The sequence below is a fragment of the Microcaecilia unicolor genome, chromosome 3, assembly GCF_901765095.1.
Source record: "Microcaecilia unicolor chromosome 3, aMicUni1.1, whole genome shotgun sequence".
Classification (NCBI taxonomy): Eukaryota; Metazoa; Chordata; class Amphibia; order Gymnophiona; family Siphonopidae; genus Microcaecilia; species Microcaecilia unicolor.
The window spans coordinates 84,939,284-84,959,978 of record NC_044033.1 but is presented as its reverse complement, the minus strand read 5'-3'; the positions used below and the strand labels follow the sequence as shown (position 1 = coordinate 84,959,978).

Genomic DNA, 20,695 nt, shown 5'->3' with positions numbered 1-20,695 from the left:
ATTTGAAAGGTATTAATCCGCAAACAAACCATTTCCGTAGATGGGAAGGCGGTAGAACTAGAGGACATGAAGTGAGATTGAAGGGAGGCAGACTCAAGAAAAATGTCAGGAAGTATTTTTTCACGGAAAGAGTGGTGGATACTTGGAATGCCCTCCCGCGGGAGGTGGTGGAGATGAAAATGGTAAAGGAATTCAAAAATGCGTGGGATAAACATAAAGGAATCCTGTTCAGAAGGATTAGCGGAGATTGGGTGGCAGAGCCGGTGGTGGGAGGCGGGGCTAGTGCTAGGCAGACTTCTACAGTCTGTACCCTAAAAATGGCAGATACAAATCAAAGTCAGGTATACACATAAAGTAGCACGTATGAGTTTATCTTGTTGGGCAGACTGGATGGACCGTACAGGTCTTTCTCTGCCGTCATCTACTATGTTACTATTTTCAGTTTAAGCCCTGCGAGAGGGCCACCTGCAGTGCCATTGGCCAAATACTTTCAAAGTTGATGCTCTGGGCTCTGATTGGCCCTGGAGTTCAAATCCAGCCAGGTGGTACTGGATTTTCCCCAGTCTCAGATAGGGAGTGCAGAGGATAAACATCTCTGCCTTTGTGCCCTGTTCAAGATCTGTGAGCAGTATTTTCCTGAAATTCCCCAGGTGCTACCTAGGTAGTGACAGTGTTTAGATAGTTCTATTATTGATCCTTATTCAGTTACCTATTGTTGCTTGTTATTTTTCCACCTGTTTTATATCATTCACTGTTCTATTTCTGTGATTATAAACCCATTAGTTTATTAGCTCTGATGTCTTAGACTGACTAAGAATCTTGATGGTTTGTGTTTTGGGTCTGTGAGTGCTTTCTAGGAACTGTGGGACTCCTGGGAGTGTGGCCTCAGTATCCTAGAAATCACCAGGGAATGACTTGAGATTGGGAGACTCTCCCAGAGGCAAGCGAGACCCAGTCGGTGGGAGGAGGGTGCAGTATAGAGCACATGCCCAGGTGGGCCCTAAATAGTGCTGGGGACAGACCCTCCAGGTGGCTGCATGGTTAACCCCATGTGGGTGCTATGCGTTTTGTGACAAGCTTCGATTTCTTTTCAACGTAACAGTAAATAGATACTTTCTATTTGACTTTTTAAATCACTTGGAGGGGCATAATCGAAAGGGATGCCCAAGTTCTGCTGAGGACGTCCTCGAAAATAGTCCCGGTGGAGGGGCGGGAAATCCGTATAATCGAAACAAGATGGACGTCCATCTTTCGTTTCGATAATACAGTCGGGGACGCTCAAATCTTGACATTTAGGTCGTCCTTAGAGATGGTCATCCCTAGACTTGGTCGTTTCTGATTTTCGGCGATAATGGAAACCAAGGATGCCCATCTCAGAAACGACCAAATGCAAGCATTTTGGTTGTGGGAGGAACCAGCATTCGTAGTGCACTGGTCCCCCTGACATGCCAGGACACCAACCGGGCTCCCTAGGGGGCACTGCAGTGGACTTCACAAATTGCTCCCAGGTACATAGCTCGCTTACCTTGTGTGCTGAGCCCCCCCAAACCCACTACCCACAACTGTACACCACTACCATAGCCCTGAGGGGTGAAGGGGGGCACCTAGATGTGAGTACAGTGGGTTTTGGAGGGCTCCCATTTACCACCACAAGTGTAACAGGTAGGGGGGATGGGCCTGGGTCCGCCTGCCTGAAGTGCACTGCACCCACTAAAACTGCTCAAGGGACCTGCATACTGCTGTGATGGACCTGAGTATGACCTTTGAGGCTGGCATAGTGGCTGGTACAAATATTTTTAAAGATGTTTTTTGAGGGTAGGAGGGGGTTAGTGACCACTGAGGGACTAAGGGGAGGTGATCACCGATTCTCTCCGATTGTCATCTGGTCAGTTCCGGGCACCTTTTTGTGCCTTGGTCGTAAGAAAAACAGGACCATGTAAAGTCGTCCAAGTGCTCGTCAGGGACGCCCTTTTTTTTTCCATTATGGGTCGAGGACACCCATGTGTTAGGCACGCCCAAGTCCTGCCTTTGCTATGCCTCAGACACGCCCCCGTTAACTTTGGTCATCCCCGCGACGGAAAGCAGTTGGGGACGCCCAAAATTGGCTTTCGATTATACCGATTTGGGTGACTCTGTGAGAAGGGCGCCCATCTTCCGATTTGTGTCGCAAGATGGGCAGCTTTCTCTTTTGAAAATGAGCCTGTTGGGGTCCTTTTGGTCTGCGATAGTGTAGACGCATGTTTTGGGCGCTCACAGAATCATTTTTTAGTGCGCCTGTAAAAAAAAAAAAAATGCCTTTTTAAAATTTTTGCCGAAAATGGACGTGCGGCCAACCATTGACCTAGCGGTAAAGTCTCATGTGGTAACTGGTCAGTAATGACCTACGTGCATCAAATGTGCTCCAGAAAATAAAAAATATTTTTCGGATGTGCACCAAAAATGAAAATACCGCAAGGGCCATACGATAGCCGGCTTGTAACTCGTAGTTGACGCGCATTGGGCACACGAAGGCACTTACGCGGCTTAATAAAGGGCCTCTAAGGTATTAAAATTAATCATTTCACACTGGAAGGATAACTCGGTCATCAATATATACATGTGGTGGAACTAGACATTACTTTACAAAAAGTATGAGCAATCAATGACTTCCATTCTTTAGACGCGCCATCCAGGCTCTGTAAATGGAAAATCCTTGATGATTATCTTTCTAAAATCGAGTTAATAATAACAGTATGTATAACAGTTCTTATTATTCTTGCTGTTATTTCTCCTCTTAATTGCTGCTACTGTGTCTTTTTGTATATCTGTTGAAAATCAATAAACATAAATATTTAAAAAAAGCTAAATTTTTTTCAGTTCTGAGAAACTAAATTTTCAACTTTCAAATTGAATATGGTACAAAATAATATCTATATATTTACAGTATATATCTATATCATGATATAGATATATATATAGATAGATAGATTTAAACTGCTTTGATTGTAATCACAGAAAAGTGGTGTATCAAATCCCATCCCCTTATTCTTGCCTTTTTCTGCCCTCTCTCCATTGTCTGTTAATTCTCCCTCCATTTGGTCCAAAATCTCTCCTCTTCCCTCCCATCAAACCACTGTCCAACATCTTTTCATCTCTTTGACTTCCCCCTCCCTCCCATTAATCCAGTAACTGGCTCTCCCCTCTGCCTGGTCCAACATCTCTCCTTTCTTCCCTTCCCACCTCCTTCCTGTCTAATGATTAATCACTGCCAGTCTGAGCCACAGAGCTCAACCATGGATACCGAGGATTCTTGGCCTCTTTTCTCACACTTATGTTGTAGTGGGGATGAATTGAGGTAACCTGTTGTCTTACCTTAAGAAAAGAGGCCTGACATTTTTTCCATCTTTCTCTCCTTCCCCTCCGGCCCTGGGTTTGGCACTCCCCCTGTATCTGACCCTCTTCCTCCCCCTCCCACCCCACCCCCCCGGAGTCTGCCTCTGTCTAGGTCACCTGTACTGGCAGCGATTCACATAGGCCATCTGCCCAAGCCTAGAGCCTGCACTTTGCTGCTTCCTGCCGTTGAAGAAGCAGAAAATTATGTCAGAAGGAGGCGGGATGTGGCAAAGAAACGTTTTTTGATCCCATTTCAAAATACTGTATATTTCAAATTTTAGAATTTGGTGAGATTTAAGGGGATCTTTTAGTAAGCTGTGGTAGTGTTTTTGGCTCACATTAGAAATCAGCTGGCAGTAAATGCCGAGACTACCATCCTATATAATAAAACCCACCTCCAACGTTCTGAAGCTGACTGCGTGGACACAAGCCTTGAGACATTCGTGCTTCTGTTGACGCCTCCCAGTTCCAGGTGCGTCAGTAGCGAAAGTGCCCAATCAAAACACAGCAGCGTTCGGAACGCTGGAGGCGCAGTTTCAGCCCTTCTCCAAGCCCCCCCCCCCCCCGAGGTCGCCGCCCCTCACCCCTCCATCCCCCCCAGGTTGCCACTGATCCCCCTCCACCCACCCCCCGAGGTCACCGCAGCCACTGCTCCTCCCTCCACCCCCCCCCCAGGTCGCCGCCGCTCCCCCCCTCCGTCCGACATCAGCTCAGCTGCCATTTCCGGCCGCTACTGCTTCTCCTGTTGAGCAGCAGCAGCCGTTACAAAAACAAAAAAAAACAACTTAAACCTGCAAAAATGCTTTCAAAAAGGAAGCGGGGCACTGCAGGCAGCCATCGGCTGTCAGCTCTGCATCCGCTCCTCCTCTCACCTCTCACGTCGCTGCGCTCCTCCGGGGTTCTACACCAGGGGCAGTGACGTGAGAGGTGAGAGGAGGAGCAGATGCAGAGCTGACAGCCGATGGCTGCCTGTGGTGCCCCGCTTCCTTTTTAAAAGCATCTTTGCAGGTTCAATTTGTTTTTTTCTTTTTGTACCGGCCGCTACTGCTCGACAGGAGAAGCAGCAGTGGCCGGAAATGGCAGCTGAGCTGACGTTGGACGGAGGGGGGGGGGAGCGGTGGCGACCTCGGGGGGGGGGGGTGGAGGGGGGAGCAGTGGCTGCGGCGACCTTGGGGGGGGGGTGGAGGGGAGGAGCGGTGGCACCCTGGGGGGGGTGAAGGGGTGAGCGGCTGTGACCTCAGGGGGGGGCGTGGCGGTGAAGGTGGCAAGGGTGGGGCCTGAGAAAACAGAGGGGGAAGGGGTCCTGAGGCCAGAGGGGAGGGGGTCCAGAGACCTGGGAGGGGGAGGGGTCCTGAGACCAGAGACGGAGGGGGGTCCTGAGACCTGAAAGGGGGGGGAGGGAGACCTGAGAGGAGGGGGGAGGGGAACCAGATAGGGAGGGGGAGGGGTCCTATGACCACAGAGAGGGAGGGGGAGGGAGTCCTGCGACCACACAGAGGGAGGGGGGAGGTATCTCTGGCACACACACAGTGTCTCTCTCACTCTCATACACTGTCTACAGTGTGAGACACTCTATGTCTCACACTGTATCATATTCACTCTCTATGTGTCACACAGTCATAAGTACATAAGTACATAAGTAGTGCCATACTGGGAAAGACCAAAGGTCCATCTAGCCCAGCATCCTGTCACCGACAGTGGCCAATCCAGGTCAAGGGCACCTGGCACGCTCCCCAAACGTAAAAACATTCCAGACAAGTTATACCTAAAAATGAGTCACTCTCAAACACTCAATCTCATACACTCTCGCTGTCAAAGAAAGTCTGTGTATCGCACACATACTCTCTCACACTCTATCTGTTTCATACAAACACTCTCTCACACACACTGTATCTGTGTGAAACACACTCATACTCACTGTGGCTCACATACGCACTCGCACACACTCTCATTCTCACACACACACTCTCTCACAGACACACTCGCACCCACACTCACTCTCTCTCTCTCTCTCTGTCACACACACACATTCACTCTCTCTCTCACACACAGTCACTCTCACACACACTCTCTCAAACATACACACTCCGAGGAAAACCTTGCTAGTGCCCGTTTCATTTGTGTCAGAAACGGGCCTTTTTTAATAGTAGGATTATAATAGGCATCTCGGCATTTACTGCCAGCCTGATTTCTACCACGAGCCAAACACGCTACCGTGGCTTAGTAAAAGCCCCCCTAAGTGAGCATAAAAAAAAAGAACCACAACTTTATTTTTATCCAAAATATTTTTTGTTTTTCATTAGGTTGGTACTTTAAGATTTTGCAATACAACAGAGTTTGCCAGTGGACAGTGGGCTGGGGTAGAACTGGATGAACCAGAAGGAAAGAATGATGGAAGCGTTGGAGGTGTTCAGTATTTCAAGTGTGCACCAAAATATGGTATAATCTTTATTTCTACATAATTCTTGTATCATTAATCTATCTACAAATGCATCTTGTAAAAACAAAAACACAGGTATAGAATTCTGTAGGAAAAGCTTTTTTTTAACTCTTAATTGGTTTTAATTTATTTTAATCTCAGAAAGTTGTCATGAAATGAGACATTCAGGGCTTAATTTCTGGGGGAACATCCTGGAACGCAGTTCTCTGAGTAGTTGCTCGTATCCCAGGCTCAGCTGCCTTCTCTTCCTAACTTCACAGTTTCACTATTTGGTAAAGTGGTAGGGTTGCCATATTAGTCCACTTTTTAAGGTAATAAATAGAAATAAAACAAAGAAAATAAGATGATAGTCCAGTAAGGTAATATATTTTTTGATTAGCTTTCAAAGGTAACTCCCCCCCTTCTTCAGATCAGAAATTCAGAAATGTGTAATTGATGACATATATCAGAACATATATGTGAAACAAAAATGCATTCCAATGACAGTGTCATAGGGAAATGTAGTAGTTGATGGAGGGTGGGGTGAGAAACAGGGAGAGATGGATGGATGATCAGAGGGTGACAAAGCAGTATAATGTTATGGTTTATAATGTGATAGGAAACCCAGATCTTTGTCCTGTCTGGTGGGTGTCAAAATATTTTATCATTTTAACTTAAAAGGTTTCACATTCCTGGGTGGTTTTGAAATTTTCTTTAGTATTCTCATCATAAAGGTATTCATGCAGTGCTCTGGTTTGGCAAAATGCTATCCTACAGATATGTCATCCTGGTTAGCACTGTAGTGTTTAATGTGGTGCTGATTGAGGGTTTTAAGCATTTGGCCTGTCTCTCTAGCATAGCATCCTTCTTCACAGTTTTTGCATTGAATATTATACATTACTTTTAAAGATGAAGATGTGTAGGATTCCCTTATGCTGAATGTCTTTCCCAAGTGAGTGACTGTGATTTCCTGTGATATGTGTTGGCACAGTTTGCAGCTTGATATATTTCAGGGATGTGTGCCATTCTCCTTTTCAGTTTCAACTGGGAGCTTTGTTTTCACTCATTTTTGTTTCAGATTAGGTGGTTGTCGGAAGGCCAGCATAGGTGGAGCTGGGAATATCTCTTTCAGTAATTCGTCCTCCTGTAGTAGCTGGAGAACAAAGCCAGTGCTGGGCAGACTTCTGCGGTCTGTGCCCAGATTTGGATGGGCAGGAGTTAGGCTTCAATGACAACTTCAGAAGTTGGAGAACAAGGCCAGTGCCAGGCATACTTCTACGGTCTGTGCCCTGAAATTGGCAGGGCAAATCAAGATCAAGTATACATATGTAGGTAGTATCACATCATACCTTATGCTATGAGTTTATCTTGTTGGGCAGACTGCATGGACTGTACAGGTTATAAGAACATAAAAGTAGCTATACTTGCTCAGACCAATGGTCCATCTATCCCAGTATCCTGTTTCCAATATTGGCTAAGCCAGGTCACAAGTACCTAGCAGAAACCCAAATCATGGCAACACTCCATGCTACAAATCCCAGGGCAAAGCAGTTGCTTCCCATGTCTGTCTATATGACAAACTATGGACTTTTCCTCCAGAAACTTGTCCAAACCTTTTTTTAAAACCCAGATGCGCTAACCGCTGTTTCTACATTCTCCAGCAAAGAGTTGCAGAGCTGAACTTTTTGTTGAGTGAAAAATATTTCCTCCTATTTGTTTTAAATGTATTTCCATGTAACTTCCTTGAGTGTCCCCTAGTCTTTCTACTTTTGAAATGAGTAAAACAATCAATTTACTTCTACTTGTTCTACAGCATTCAGATTTTGTAGACCCTAATCATATATCCCCTCAACTGTCTCTTTTCCAAGCCAAAGAGCCCTAACCTCTTTAGCCTTTCCTCATATTAGAGGAGTTCCATCCCCTTTATCATTTTGGTCACTCTTCTTTGAACCTTTTCTAAATCCGTTATATCTTTTTTTGAGATACGGCGTCCAGAACTGAATGCAGTACTCAAGGTGAAGTCGCACCGTAGAGCAATACAGAAGCATCAAGGCCGGGGAGGGGGGGAATTCCCCTGGGCTCGGCCTCCAAGGGGGGCCCGGCGCTGGGGTCGCGCTCCTGACAGGACAGGAGCAGAAGAGAGATAGACCCCGGCACCGAGCCCCCTTAGAGGCCAGGGAGGAGCAGACACAGTTGGATTTGGAGCCCCTGGTTTCGCTGGTGGGGGTCCCTACGCCCCTCCAGCAGAAGCCTTTCCTCCAGTGCTGTTCTCTGCCGCATTGCCTGCCTTGCTTCTGCTCACATTGCACATGCTCGGTTTTGATGAAACTGAGCATTTGCGATGTGAGGAGTAGGAACCGCACTGGGCTTGCAATGTGGCGGAGAACAGCGCTGGAAGGAAGGCTTCTGCTGGCGGGGCTTGGGGTTTCCCTCCAGCCAAGGTATGTGGAGTTGCAGCGGGGGGGACAGGGAAGTGGGGCAAAATGTGCCCCCCACTTTAGGCTCCAACCACCCTAATCTATCCTGGCTATGCAGCGTTCGGGGGGGGGGGGGGGGGGGGGAAGAGATGGCAGCAGTGGCATCCTGGGTGGACGGTGTCCTGGGGGGGCAGTAGTCCTGCCCCAAACCCGGCTCAGTAGGTGGCCCTGAGTGGCATTATAGTATTTTTGGTTTTATTCATCATCCCTTTCTTAGTAATTCCTAGCATCCTGTTTGCTTTTATGGCCAGATTTCAGCATATTATCTACAATGACACCTAGATCTTTTTCTTGGTTGATGACCCCCAAGGTGGATCCTAGCATCAGGTAACTATGATTTGGATTATTGTTTCCAATGTGCATCACCTTGCATTTGTCCACATTAAATTTCATCTGCCTTTTGAATGCCCAGTCTTCCAATTTCCTGAAGTCTCCCTGCAATATTTCACAGTCCGCACTTGTTTTAACAACCTTGAATAGTTTTGTGTCATCTGTGAATTTAATCATCTCACTCGTTCTGATTTCCATATCATTTATAAATATGTTAAATAGCACCGGTCTCAGTACTGATCCCTGCAGCACTCTACTGTTCACCCTCCTCCATTATAAGAAATGCCCATTTAACCCTACCCTCTGTTTTTTGTCCAAACCAATTCTTAATCCACAGCAGAACATTGCCTCCTATCCCATGACTCTTTAATTTTCTCAGGAGTCCCTCATGAGGAACTTTATAAAAAGCTTTCTGAAAATCTAGATAAACTATCACGCTTATATTCGAAAGAGAAGGAATCCCATCTTTCGACACAAATTGGGAGATGGGCGTCATTCTCGCAAGGCGTCCAAATCGGCATAATCGAAAGCCGATTTTTTGACACCCTCGACTGGTTTCCGTCACGGGGACGACCAGAGTTCATGGGGGCGTGTCGGAGGCGTAGCGAAGGCGGGACTGGGGCCTGATTAGGAGATGGTCGTCCTCAGCTGATAATAGAAAAAAGAAGGACGTCCCTGACGAGCATTTGGCCGACTTTACTTGGTCCATTTTTTTTTCACGACCGAGCCTCAGAAGGTGCCCCAACTGACCAGATGACCACCGGAAGGAATCGGGAATGACCTCCCCTTACTCCCCCAGTGGTCACTAACCCCCTCCCACCATAAAAAACAAGTTTAAAAATACTTTTTTGCCAGCCTCTATGCCAGCCTCAAATGCCATACTCAGATCCATCGCAGCAGTGTACTTCAGGCAGGCGGACCTGGGGGGGGGGGGGGTTGGAGGGCTCAGCACCCAAGGTAAGGGAGGTATTCACCTGGGAGCAATTTCTGAAGTCCACTGCAGTGCCCCCTAGGGTGCCCGGTTGGTCCCCTGGCATGTGAGGGGGACCAGTGCACTACAAATGCTTGCTCCTCCCACGACCAAAGGGCTTGCATTTGGACGTTTTTGAGATAGATGTCTTTGGTTTCCATTATTGCCGAAAACCAAGGACGATCATCTCTAAGGTCGACCTAAATGTCAAGTTTTGGGTGTCCATGACCGTATTATCGAAACGAAAGATGGGTGTCCATCTTGTTTCGATAATACGCGTTGCCCCGCCCCTTCGCAGCACCTTCCTTAGAGTTGGGCGCCCTTAGAGATGGTTGTCCCTGTTCGAAAATGCCCCTCCACATCAACCAGCTGACTTTTATCCACATGTTTATTCACGTCTTCAGAGAAATTGGTGAGGCAAGACTTCCCTTAGTTGAACTCATGCTGACTCTGTCCCATTAAACCATGTTTATCTGTGTGTTCCGGAATTTTATTCTTTTTAATAGTTTCCACTCTTTTGCCCGACACTGATGTCAGGTTTACCAGTCTGCAATTTCCCAGATCACCCTGGAACCCTTTAAAAAAATCGGTGTCACTTTGGCCACCCTCCAATCTTTAGGTACTACGGACAATTTTAACGACAGGCTACATATTACTAACAGCAGATCATCAGTTTCATGCTTGAGTTATTTGAATACGCTTGGATGTATGCCATCCAGTCCAGGTGATTTACTGTTTTAAGTTGTTGATTTGGGTCGATACATTTCCAGGTTCACCGAGATTTATTTCAGTTCCTACGCATCATCACTCTTGAAAACCATTTCTGGTACAGGCAGATCTCTTATATCTTCTTCCATAAAGACTGAAGCAAAGAATTCATTCAGTTTCTCCACTATGACCTTGTCCTCCTTGAGTGCCCCTTTTGCTCCTTTGTGATCTAATGGTCCCATGGATTCCCTCACAGGCTTTCTGCTTCTGATGTACCTGAAAATGTTTTTACTTTGAGTTTTAGCCTATGAGGCAAGTTTCTCTTCATATTCTCTTTTAGCCTTTACTAATGTTTTGCATCTGACTTGCCAGTGCTTATGTTCTTCTCATTTTCTCCATCTGGGTCCTTTTTCCATTCTTTGAAGGACTTTTTTTTTGGCAGTAATAGCCTCTTTTACTTCACCTTTTATCATGCTGGCTATCGTTTTCTCTTCTTTCCATATTTACAAATTCATGAAATGCCTCTGCGCTGGGCTTCCAAGATAGTATTTTTGAATAACGACAGTGCCTGATTTAGTGTCCTAACCTTTGCAGCCGATCCTTTTAGCTTCTTTTAACCATTTTCCTCATTTTATTATAATCGCCCTTTCGAAAATTAAATGCAGCTACAGTAGATTTCCTTTGTGAATTCATCCCAGATAGTAGCTCAAACTTGATCATGTTATGATCACTGTTTCCCAGGGGACCCAACACCACCACCTCTCGCAGTATGCCCTGTACGCCACCAAGGACTAGATCCAGATGGAACCTCAACGTCATCCTCACTGAGCTGACGAAAGCTTCTTTTGATTAGCTGGACACTTGCCACCTAAAGTTCCTGACCTGGAAGCTTTTGTTTTTTTGTAGTTATCACTTCACTATGCAGGGTCAGTGAGCTTCAGGCTCTAATAGCTTATCTGCATTACATGAAGTTTCATCATAACAGAGTAGTCCTCCTAAGGTTGTGTTGTAGTTCCATCTTAACTAGATAATTGCCCTGCCAACATTCTTCCCGAAGCCTCATGTCCATCCTGGTGAAAGCACACAGTACATCTTGGACTGTGAGAGAACTTTGGCCTTCTATCTGGAGCAGACTAAAACCCATACAGTCCACTCAGCTTTTTGTTTATTTTGACCTAAACAGTATAGGGGCAGCCATTGGTAAACATACTTGATCCAGTTGGCTAGCAGATTGCATCTACCTTCATTTATGCCCAGGCTGGGCTGACTCTGGAGGGCCATGACTCTTCACAATGTCAAAGCCATGGCTACATCAGTGGAAGTACCATCATTCAGGGTGATAAAGTTAAATGACTACAGAAATACTATTTTTTATGTAGTTGGGCCAGGGTTATGGAATGATCTACCTTTGAAGCTTAGAAAGATTCAAGAGGGTGCAAAGTTTAAATGAGAATTGAAAATGCTTCATAGTATATGGCGCAGATGATAGTTTTAACTGATATTGGGGATTTTACATATGAGAAGCCTTCTTGTTAAGATTTAGATTGTTTTTGTGTTTGTATATGGTTGTTTTTGTTGATTTTATGTATGTTTCAATTGTAAACTACTGAGAACATTGGGATTATGCGGTATATACAATTTTAAATAAATAAAGTGGCTCACTTAAGGTCAGACTTCACTGAGGAGATTTGCAAAGCTGCAAAGTTGTCTTAAGTCCACACATCTATCTCACTACTGCCTAGAGCAGAATTTCTGATGTGAAAGTTGGTTCAGTCAGACATTTCTGCAGAATTTGTTTGGTGTCTAGAATCCATTTCCACCCTCCTAGGCCCGTTTTTGTTCTGCTTCTGGCTACACCTACATAATAGCACTGTTCTAACAGTTTTAATTTAATTGGTTTCTAGGCGGCTTTGCCTGTTGCAAGTCCCAATCGTATGTTCTTTGTTTTCAGTGTGCCTGGTAGCTAGGGATTCTCACATGTGGTAATATAACTGCCTGCTTGTCCTCAGAAAACAGTTACTCACCTGTAGCAGATGTTCTCCTAGCATAGCAGGACACATTTCAATATTCCCTCCCACCTCTCCTAGGAGCTGTATTCTCTGAACTTTTGTATTCAAGTGCCTGGTCCTGTGAGAGTGAAGCGTGCAGGAAGGTACATGTGCATGTATGGTCAGAGCTGCCAAAAGCTTGTGGAAATAGAACACTGTATAGAGTCTGTGCCAGGCTGCATTGGATGATGTCACTCACGTGTTAATATGTGTTCTGTCCTCAGAGAACATCTGCTACAGGTTAGTAACTTTGCTTTGTAGTCTCATGTTATCAGACTTAAACTCTAGTTTACAGGTGTAACCTTTATTTCTGGGGTGTACATTTTTTGTAGTTCACACACATAACATGTCCTCAGTGTGGTAACAAGTACTTAACCTAGATACACTAACTCGTACCATCTTCTTACTGACGTATCCCTTTATGAATTTATAAACTATCACTTCTCCTTCCTGTTTTTGGACAGAGCTTCAACACCTGTAGACCTCCTTCTAACTGAACACTGTCTAACTAGATGCTGGCTGAATTAAACCTGGATCATCGGTGCTGGCTCCTATCTATTTATTTAATTATTTATTTATTTGTTGCATTTGTATCCCACATTTTCCCACCTCTTTGCAGGCTCAATGTGGCTTACAATACATCATGAATAGTGGAAATAAGAAGAGAATAGACATTTGGTATTACAGAAGGATTTGGGGTTACATGATAATGATAAGGCATAATAGTGATATAACAAGGAAACATTATAAGACAGTTCTGGATACATGTGTTGATCTTTGTGATATGTCTTGTTGAAGAGATGGGTCTTCAGTAGTTTGCGGAAGTTGGTTATTTCATAACGTACAAACACTGAATATCTAGGCACTCAGCAGCTGTCGGGAGTTATCTGGGTACTGCCAACATTCAATAATGGTACCCAAATAACTACCCCTTATAAAAGGCAAACAACAGGCTGTCTTAAGTTAAATTAACTGGATATTGACTGGGTAAATGTAACATCGGGGCATGCTAGGGAGATAAAATTCCTTGATGAAATCAAGGACAGCTTTATGGAGCAGCTGGTACAGGAGCCGACGAGAGAAGGAAAAATTGTAGACCTAGTCCTTAGTGGAGCGCATGATCTGGTGTGGGGGGTAATGGTGCTGGGGCCACTTGATAACAGTGATCATAATATGATCAGATTTGATATTAGCTTTGAAGTAAGTATACATAGGAAATCAAAGACGTTAGCATATAACTTTAAAAAAGGAGACTATGATAAAATGAGAAGAACTGTGAAAAAAAAAACACTTAGAGGAGCGGCTGCAAGGGTCAAAAATTTACATCAGGTGTGGACGCTGTTCAAAAACAACATCCTGGAAGCCCAGGCCAAATATATTAAAAAAGGAGGACGGAAGACCAAATGACAGCCGGCATGGTTAAAAAGTGAGGTGAAGGAAGCTATTAGAGGTAAAAGAAAATCCTTCAGAAAATGGAAGACGAAACCGTGTGAAAATAAGAAACAGCATAAGGAATGTCAAGTCAAATGCAAAGCGCTGATAAGGAAGGCTAAGAGGGACTTCGAAAAAAAGATTGCATTGGAGGCAAAAACACATAGTAAATTTTTTTTTAGGTATATTAAAAGCAGGAAGGTAGCAAAAGAATCGGTTGGACCGCTAGATGACCGAGGGGTAAAAGGGGCGATCAGGGAAGACAAAGCCGTAGCGGAGAGATTAAATGAATTCTTTGCTTTGGTCTTCACCGATGAAGATTTGGGTGGGATACCGGTGCGAGAAATGGTATTCTAAGTTGACAAGTCGGAGAAACTTAATGAATTCTCTGTAAACCTGGAGGATGTAATGGGGCAGTTCTACAAACTGAAGAGTAGCAAATCTCCTGGATCGGATGGTATTCATCCCAGAGTACTGAGAAAAATGAGCTTGCGAGCTATTGTTAGTAATATGTAATTTATCCTTAAAATCGAGTGTGGTACCGGCCAATGTAACGCCGATTTTTAAGAAAGGTTCCAGAGGAGATCCGAGAAATTATAGACTGGTGAGTCTGATGTCAGTGCCGGGCAAAATGGTAGAGACTATTATACAGAACAAAATTACAGAGCATATTCAAAAGCATGGATTAATGAGACAAAGTCAACATGGATTTAGTGAAGGGAAATCTTGCCTCACCAATCTACTACATTTCTTTGAAGGGGTGAACAAATATGTGGATAAAGGTGAGCCGGATTTGTATCTGGATTTTCAGAAGGCGTTTGACAAAGTACCTCATGAAAGACTCCAGAGGAAATTGGAGAGTCATGGGATAGGAGGTAGTGTTCTATTGTGGATTAAAAACTGGTTAAAAGATAGAAAACAGAGAGTAGGGTTAAAAGGTCAGTATTCTCAATGGAGAAGGGTAGTTAGTGGGGTTCCCCTGGGGTCTGTGCTGGGACCGCTGCTTTTTAACATATTTATAAATGACCTAGAAATGGGAGTAACTATTGAGGTAATTAAATTTGCTGGTGACACAAAGTTATTCAAAGTCGTTAAATCGCGGGAGGATTGTGAAAAATTACAAGAGGTCCTTACGAGACTGGGAGACTGGGTGTCTAAATGGCAGATGACGTTTAATGTGAGCAAGTGCAAAGTGATGCATGTGGGAAAGAGGAACCCAAATTATAGCTACGTCATGCAAGGTTCCACATTAGGAGTCACCGACCAAGAAAGGGATCTAGGTGTTGTCGTTGATGATATGCTGAAACCTTCTGCTTAGTGTGCTGCTGCAGCTAAGAAAGCAAATAGAATGTTAGGTATTATTAGGAAAGGAATGGAAAACAAAAATCAGGATGTTATAATGCCTTTGTGTCTCTCCATGGTGCGACTACACCTTGAATATTGTGTTCAATTCTGGTCGCCGCATCTCAAAAAAGATATAGTGGAATTAGAAAAGGTGCAGAGAAGGGTGACGAAAATGATAAAGAGGATGGGACAACTTCCCTATGAGGAAAGGTTAAAGCAGCCAGGGCTCTTCAGCTTGGAGAAAAGGCGGCTGAGAGGAGATATGATAGAGGTCTATAAAATAATGAGTGGAGTTGAACAGGTAGATGTGAAGCGTCTGTTTACACTTTCCAAAAATACTAGGACTAGGGGGCATGCGATGAAGCTACAATGTAGTAAATTAGTAACTTGTGTACTTACTAGCCGTTAAGCCGTTAAAACGGGCGAGATTTCCAGCTACCCTCCTCGCCGCCGCTCCCTCCCCCCTCCGTGCCGGGCTCCCTGCACTGACCTGACAGCGCCTCTCACCTCCGTGTGAAAGTGCTACAGGCAGTAGCAGATCGCTCTGCTGCTGCCTGCAGCGCTTCCACTTGGAGGTGAGAGCCGCTGTCAGGTCAGTGCAGGGGGCCCGATATGGAGGGGATGGGGGAGCAGCAGCGGGGATGGGGGGGAGGGTGGAGGTTGGTGCGCGTGATGTTCGTTTCCAGGCTCCAGTGGCAGTGTCCGACAGTCCGACTCCGTTTCCCTCTCTGTTCCGCTCTCTGACGTCAGATGGGAGGGCGGGACAGAGAGGGAAGTCTCTACTGCGCATTTGCAGGTGAGTCGGTCACTTGCCATTTATATGTTTGATGTATTCACTTCAAAAGCCATGATTTAAATATTATGGGGGCCAACATCCACCTCTATAAATTTACACTTTTTTTGTGTGTACGCCTGAGTCTGAAAGACAACATAGCACATGGTGTAATTTTCTTTTAGCTTTGTTGATTCAGATATGTTAGACCTCAGTACAAAACATTTAAAATAATGTGGTTAACATTTAGTAACTTCTTATGAACCAAGCCCTTTTGAAATGGGCCCTAGGAAGGCTCTCGTCTAAGCGATTTTCCCCTCTCTCTCCAGCTATTCTTTCATCCCCTCCTTGTCCCGCGATTCTGACCTCCCCTCCATGTCCAGTGATTCTCCTCTGCCCTGCCCTCCATGTCCCGCAATTCTGCCCTCCCCTCCATGTGTAGCAATTCTCCTCTTCCCGGCCCTTCCATCCGTGTCCTGCGATTCTCTCCTCTCTTCCCATCTCATCCATGTCCATCGATTCTCCTCTGCCCTGCCCTCTATGTCCTGCGATTCTGTCCTCCCCTCCATGTCCATCGATTGTCCTGTGCCCTGCCCTCCTATCCGTGTCCTGCAATTCTGCCCTGCCCAGAGATTGTCCTCTGCCCTGCCCTCCCATCCTAGCCATCGAGAGAGAGAGAGAGAGAGAGAGAGAGAGAGAGAGAGAGTGTATATATGTGTTTGTGTGTATGTGTGTGTGTGTGTGAGAGAGAGCTGCTAGGAGTCCCTGTGACAGTGAAGGGTCAGTTGCTCCTTATAGCCAGTTGTTTGAGGCAGCAAAGCATGTCTCGTTGTTGAGTCTCCTGCCCCCCCTTTGTTCTAGTATTTTGCGTATATGTGTGTGTGTGAGAGAGAGAGAGTGAAAGTGTGTGTGTGTGTGCGTCTGTCTGAAAGAGAGAGAGTGTGAGAGTGAGTTCAGAGAGAGAGAGAGTGAAAGTGAGTGTGTGTATGTGAGAGAGAGAGAGAGAGAGAGAGAAAAATTTGTTCATTAAAAAAAAAAAAAAGCGTCTGGAGGCAAGTCATAAGGCAAAAGGGTCGCCTAAAAATAATGCAGGAGTTACACGATTTGAGGCTCCAGTTAGACTCCATTTACTCAGAGCAATTAAGCGAGACCGTAGTGGGAGTCGGTGACCGATCTGGTCGGGAGGCTCGCTGGAGGGAGCGTCGTCGGGAGAGACCTTTGCCAGTGAGCGATCTGGTCGGAAGGCTCGCTGGAGGGGGTGTCGTCGGGAGAGCAATTCAGCGAGAATGTAGTGGGAGCCGGTGAGCGATCTGGTGGGGAGGCTCGCTGGAGGGGGCGTCGTTAGGAGAGACCTTTGAGTCGTGTGCCCCCTCCCCCCATACATGGCGTCGCTGTCCTGCTCCTTCGGCTGACTCGCTCTGTTCTGTAAGGCGAAGGGGCGGGACAGTTGTTTGAGGCAGATGCACATCTTTACATGTCGCCCTCATGCCGAGAATGTAGTGGGAGCCAGTGAGCAATCTAGTCAGGAGGCTCGCTGGAGGGGGCGTCGTCAGGAGAGGAGAGGAGTAGACAGAGCCGTGTAAGGAGGGAGAAAGAGGAGAGGGGGAAGAGAGAGAAACTGATTGAGGAGAGCCACAGATCTGGGCCTGGGGGTCTTGTTGTTTCTGCTGCTATGGGCACTGAAGCTCGTTTTCCTTTAGTCTCTTCTCTGTGAAGCAGCGGATAACCGCACTGCTGTCAGATCTGTTAGGGTGTGGTGACGCATGTGCAGAACAGCTGTGCTGTTCTGCCCATGCAGGGCACGTCGGGAGAGACCCGTGAAGTGACGCATGCACAGAACAGTTGCACTGTTTTGCACATGCGCGGCACGCCGGTCAGCCTTCATTTATATAGTAGGATATTTTATCCGATGAATTATCATAAATTAGCATCTTTATATGCACATGTTCATAATTTTTCATTAGATATCACTCATGAACCTTATTTAGGATAGAACATTGAATAAGTCATTCAGATTGTTCTTATTCCAAACACATTTTGCTGTAAATTTTCTTTCAGGTATCTTTGCACCTCTTTCCAAAATAAACAAAATATCAGATTTGATAAAGACTAGCAGAAATGCAGCTGCACGTTCTTCCACATCTGTCAAGCCACCGAAAATGGATGTAACTCGCATAACTTCAAAAGTAAATACTGGTAAGAATGAAAATGTATTGACTGCACAACTTAAGTTTTCAGTTACCATAAAAATTAGAGTATGAAATTTTTAATTGGAATTATTTATTTATGTATATTTGAAGGCGAAATGGAAAAAGTCATCTTCAACTTAAAATCAGGTAGGAGTCAATATTCAAAAGGGCTTTAACTGGGCAGGAGCCCCAGTTGAGCTAGCCGGCTGCCAATATTCAGCAGCACTTAACAGGGTTGTGCTACTGAATATGATCACTAACTGGCCAGCCCCTAACTGACTAGATGAGGGGTAGACCGGGAGTTAGGGCAGAACGGCAACTTAGCTTGTTAGCAGGGATATTCTGTCTGCTAACTGGCTAAGTACGCGAATAAAGTTAGGATAGCAAAACAGCTATCCTAACTTTATGTGCCGGGTTAACCAGGCACCAGTCTGAATATCTGTCAGTGCCTGGTTAACATTTAGATCAGCAGACATACCCAAATCTCTCTCATGAATATTCATATCGGATATCCTGAAAACCTGACTGGCTGGGGTGCCTCCAGGATCAGGTTTGGGAACCACTGCCCTAAACTGTTTGCGACCCTTGAGGACTGGGTGTGCAGACCAAGGTCCTAGACTATATTCATGTTAAGTTGGCGTAATGCTCACAAGTTGATGTAGGTCTATAAACTTAGATAAGCACAAAATGTTCTTCTTTTGGAAATACAAAATATTGTTAATACATGTAAAAGGTAATTTTATACAGGTTTTTCCTGGGTCACAGTGATAAGGCATGTAATTTTACATGATGCACGTGTAGGTGTATTCAGGGGAGTTTGGCAAAGTGTGGGTCGAGTTGCAAATTATGTATATAGTTTATAAAATATGTGCCTATGTATGTATTGGAAGTTTAAATGTATGTGGCTGCATTTTTTAGGTATTTTATTAAAATAGGAGGTAATTTCATAAAGCTATTTTTGTATGTGATCTATTATAAAATTCTGACTGGTGTAAAATTATGCATATTGAATGATGAGGCATATTTTGCCCATAAGCATTTTTAGGGTGGACTTCATATGTACACTTGGTACACTTGTAGATGATAAAATATGCTAATTTATGCATGCACTGAAATAATCTAGGTGTGCGCATTTACATGTGCTCTCAAGCAGATGTAAATGTCCATGGCCACAATGTAGGTGTGATTTCTGCTGCCTATGCTAGTATTTTATAAAGACATATAACATAGGTCAGCCATGGCGAACCTTTCAGAGACCGAGTGCCCAAACAGCAACCCAAAATCTAATTATTTATCGCAAACTGCCAACAGCGCAATTTAACTTGAATAACAGAACTTTAAAAGCATTTGGCATGCTTTTGAATAATTAATGTTATTTTTGCTGTTGCATGCATGCTGATAACTTGTCTAACCGTGGCTCATACTTTGTAAATTTGAGAGCAACACATGCAGCACTCAGGTCATCTGTTAGTCTGATTCTTTTGTCAGATTTTATATAGTTCATAGCTAAAAACAGCTGCTCACAAGAATATGATGACCCAAACAGAGTAAGTAAAGCAATCCCAAGTGCTTTCATTGACTTTGGCAGAGAATTCCACACTTTAAGGATTTCATTTTCAGAACTAACTGTGCTGTCATTTGTTATCCCTTCTATCTTCTCAAGTGTTACCCGCAGGTCACAGAATTTATTTTTCCAGATAGAGCTTTCTTGAAATTCCAATAGCTCCATTTCCAGATTTCCTAAATCTAACCCCTGTAAGCAGGAAAGATCAAGTTCTTCAAATTTGGCTCTGGAGAAGTTAGAAAACACAGGGTTGTCTCCATTTTACGGAACTGTAAAAATCTGTTACTAAAATTCACCTTTGCAGCTCATACAACGCTAGAAAATTCCTTGTAGATTTCCTGATGGCTTGTAGGACTGTCTGCAAATGTTTTCAAATTTTCTAAATGCATTTTTAGATTTGGAAAATATTTTAGCTGCCCACTTTCAAGGTCTCTTTCAAAAACCTGAAGTTTTCTCTCAAATGTTTTGATATCACAAAACATCCTTTCTTCTGTTTTCCCTACAGCTACACCTTGTAGTTGTTTGTTCAGTACATTGAAGTGTAGTATAAAATCTGTAAAAAACATGAGGTTGGTAAGCCAGGCCATATCAGTGAGCTGTGGATATTCCTGTCTTTTTTCATTCATAAACAGCCTAATTTCATCCAAACAAGCTACAAATCTCTCCAGGACTCGTCCTCTGCTCATCCACCGGACATTATTGTACATAAGTAAACAATTATACTGTGCCTGAAGCTCATCAAGAAGTGCTTGAAATTGTCAAAACTTCAGAGCACGAGCTATGATATAATTAACCATCTTTGTGACATCTTTGAGGACATCCTCAAATTTTTTGCTGCTTTCCCTGGCTCAGAGAGCTTCTTGATGTATAATACAATGAAACTGAATGACTTCATGTTTTATTTCTTTAACAAAGAACCGTATGAAACCAGATGTTGTGTCCACCATTGAAAGTGCCCCATCACTAGTAATTGAAACCACTTTTTCTGGTCATGTCTTGTGACAAAAAAGCCTCCATCACAGCATTGTAGATATCTATCCCTTGTGTTCTTTCAGGCAAAGACAACAGTTT

General features: G+C 44.5%; 1 protein-coding gene across 6 annotated transcripts in view; it reads left to right on the top strand.

Annotated features, from left to right (window-relative positions):
• Positions 1-20,695, top strand: part of CLIP4 (CAP-Gly domain containing linker protein family member 4) — a 168,181-nt gene that overhangs the window by 104,980 nt on the left and 42,506 nt on the right. For all 6 annotated transcript variants that reach the window (XM_030196127.1, XM_030196123.1, XM_030196125.1 and 3 more), the window contains 2 exons: positions 5,676-5,811; positions 17,930-18,067. In XM_030196127.1, the coding sequence (XP_030051987.1) occupies positions 5,676-5,811; positions 17,930-18,067 (274 nt within the window). The remainder of the gene's footprint in view (positions 1-5,675; positions 5,812-17,929; positions 18,068-20,695) is intronic.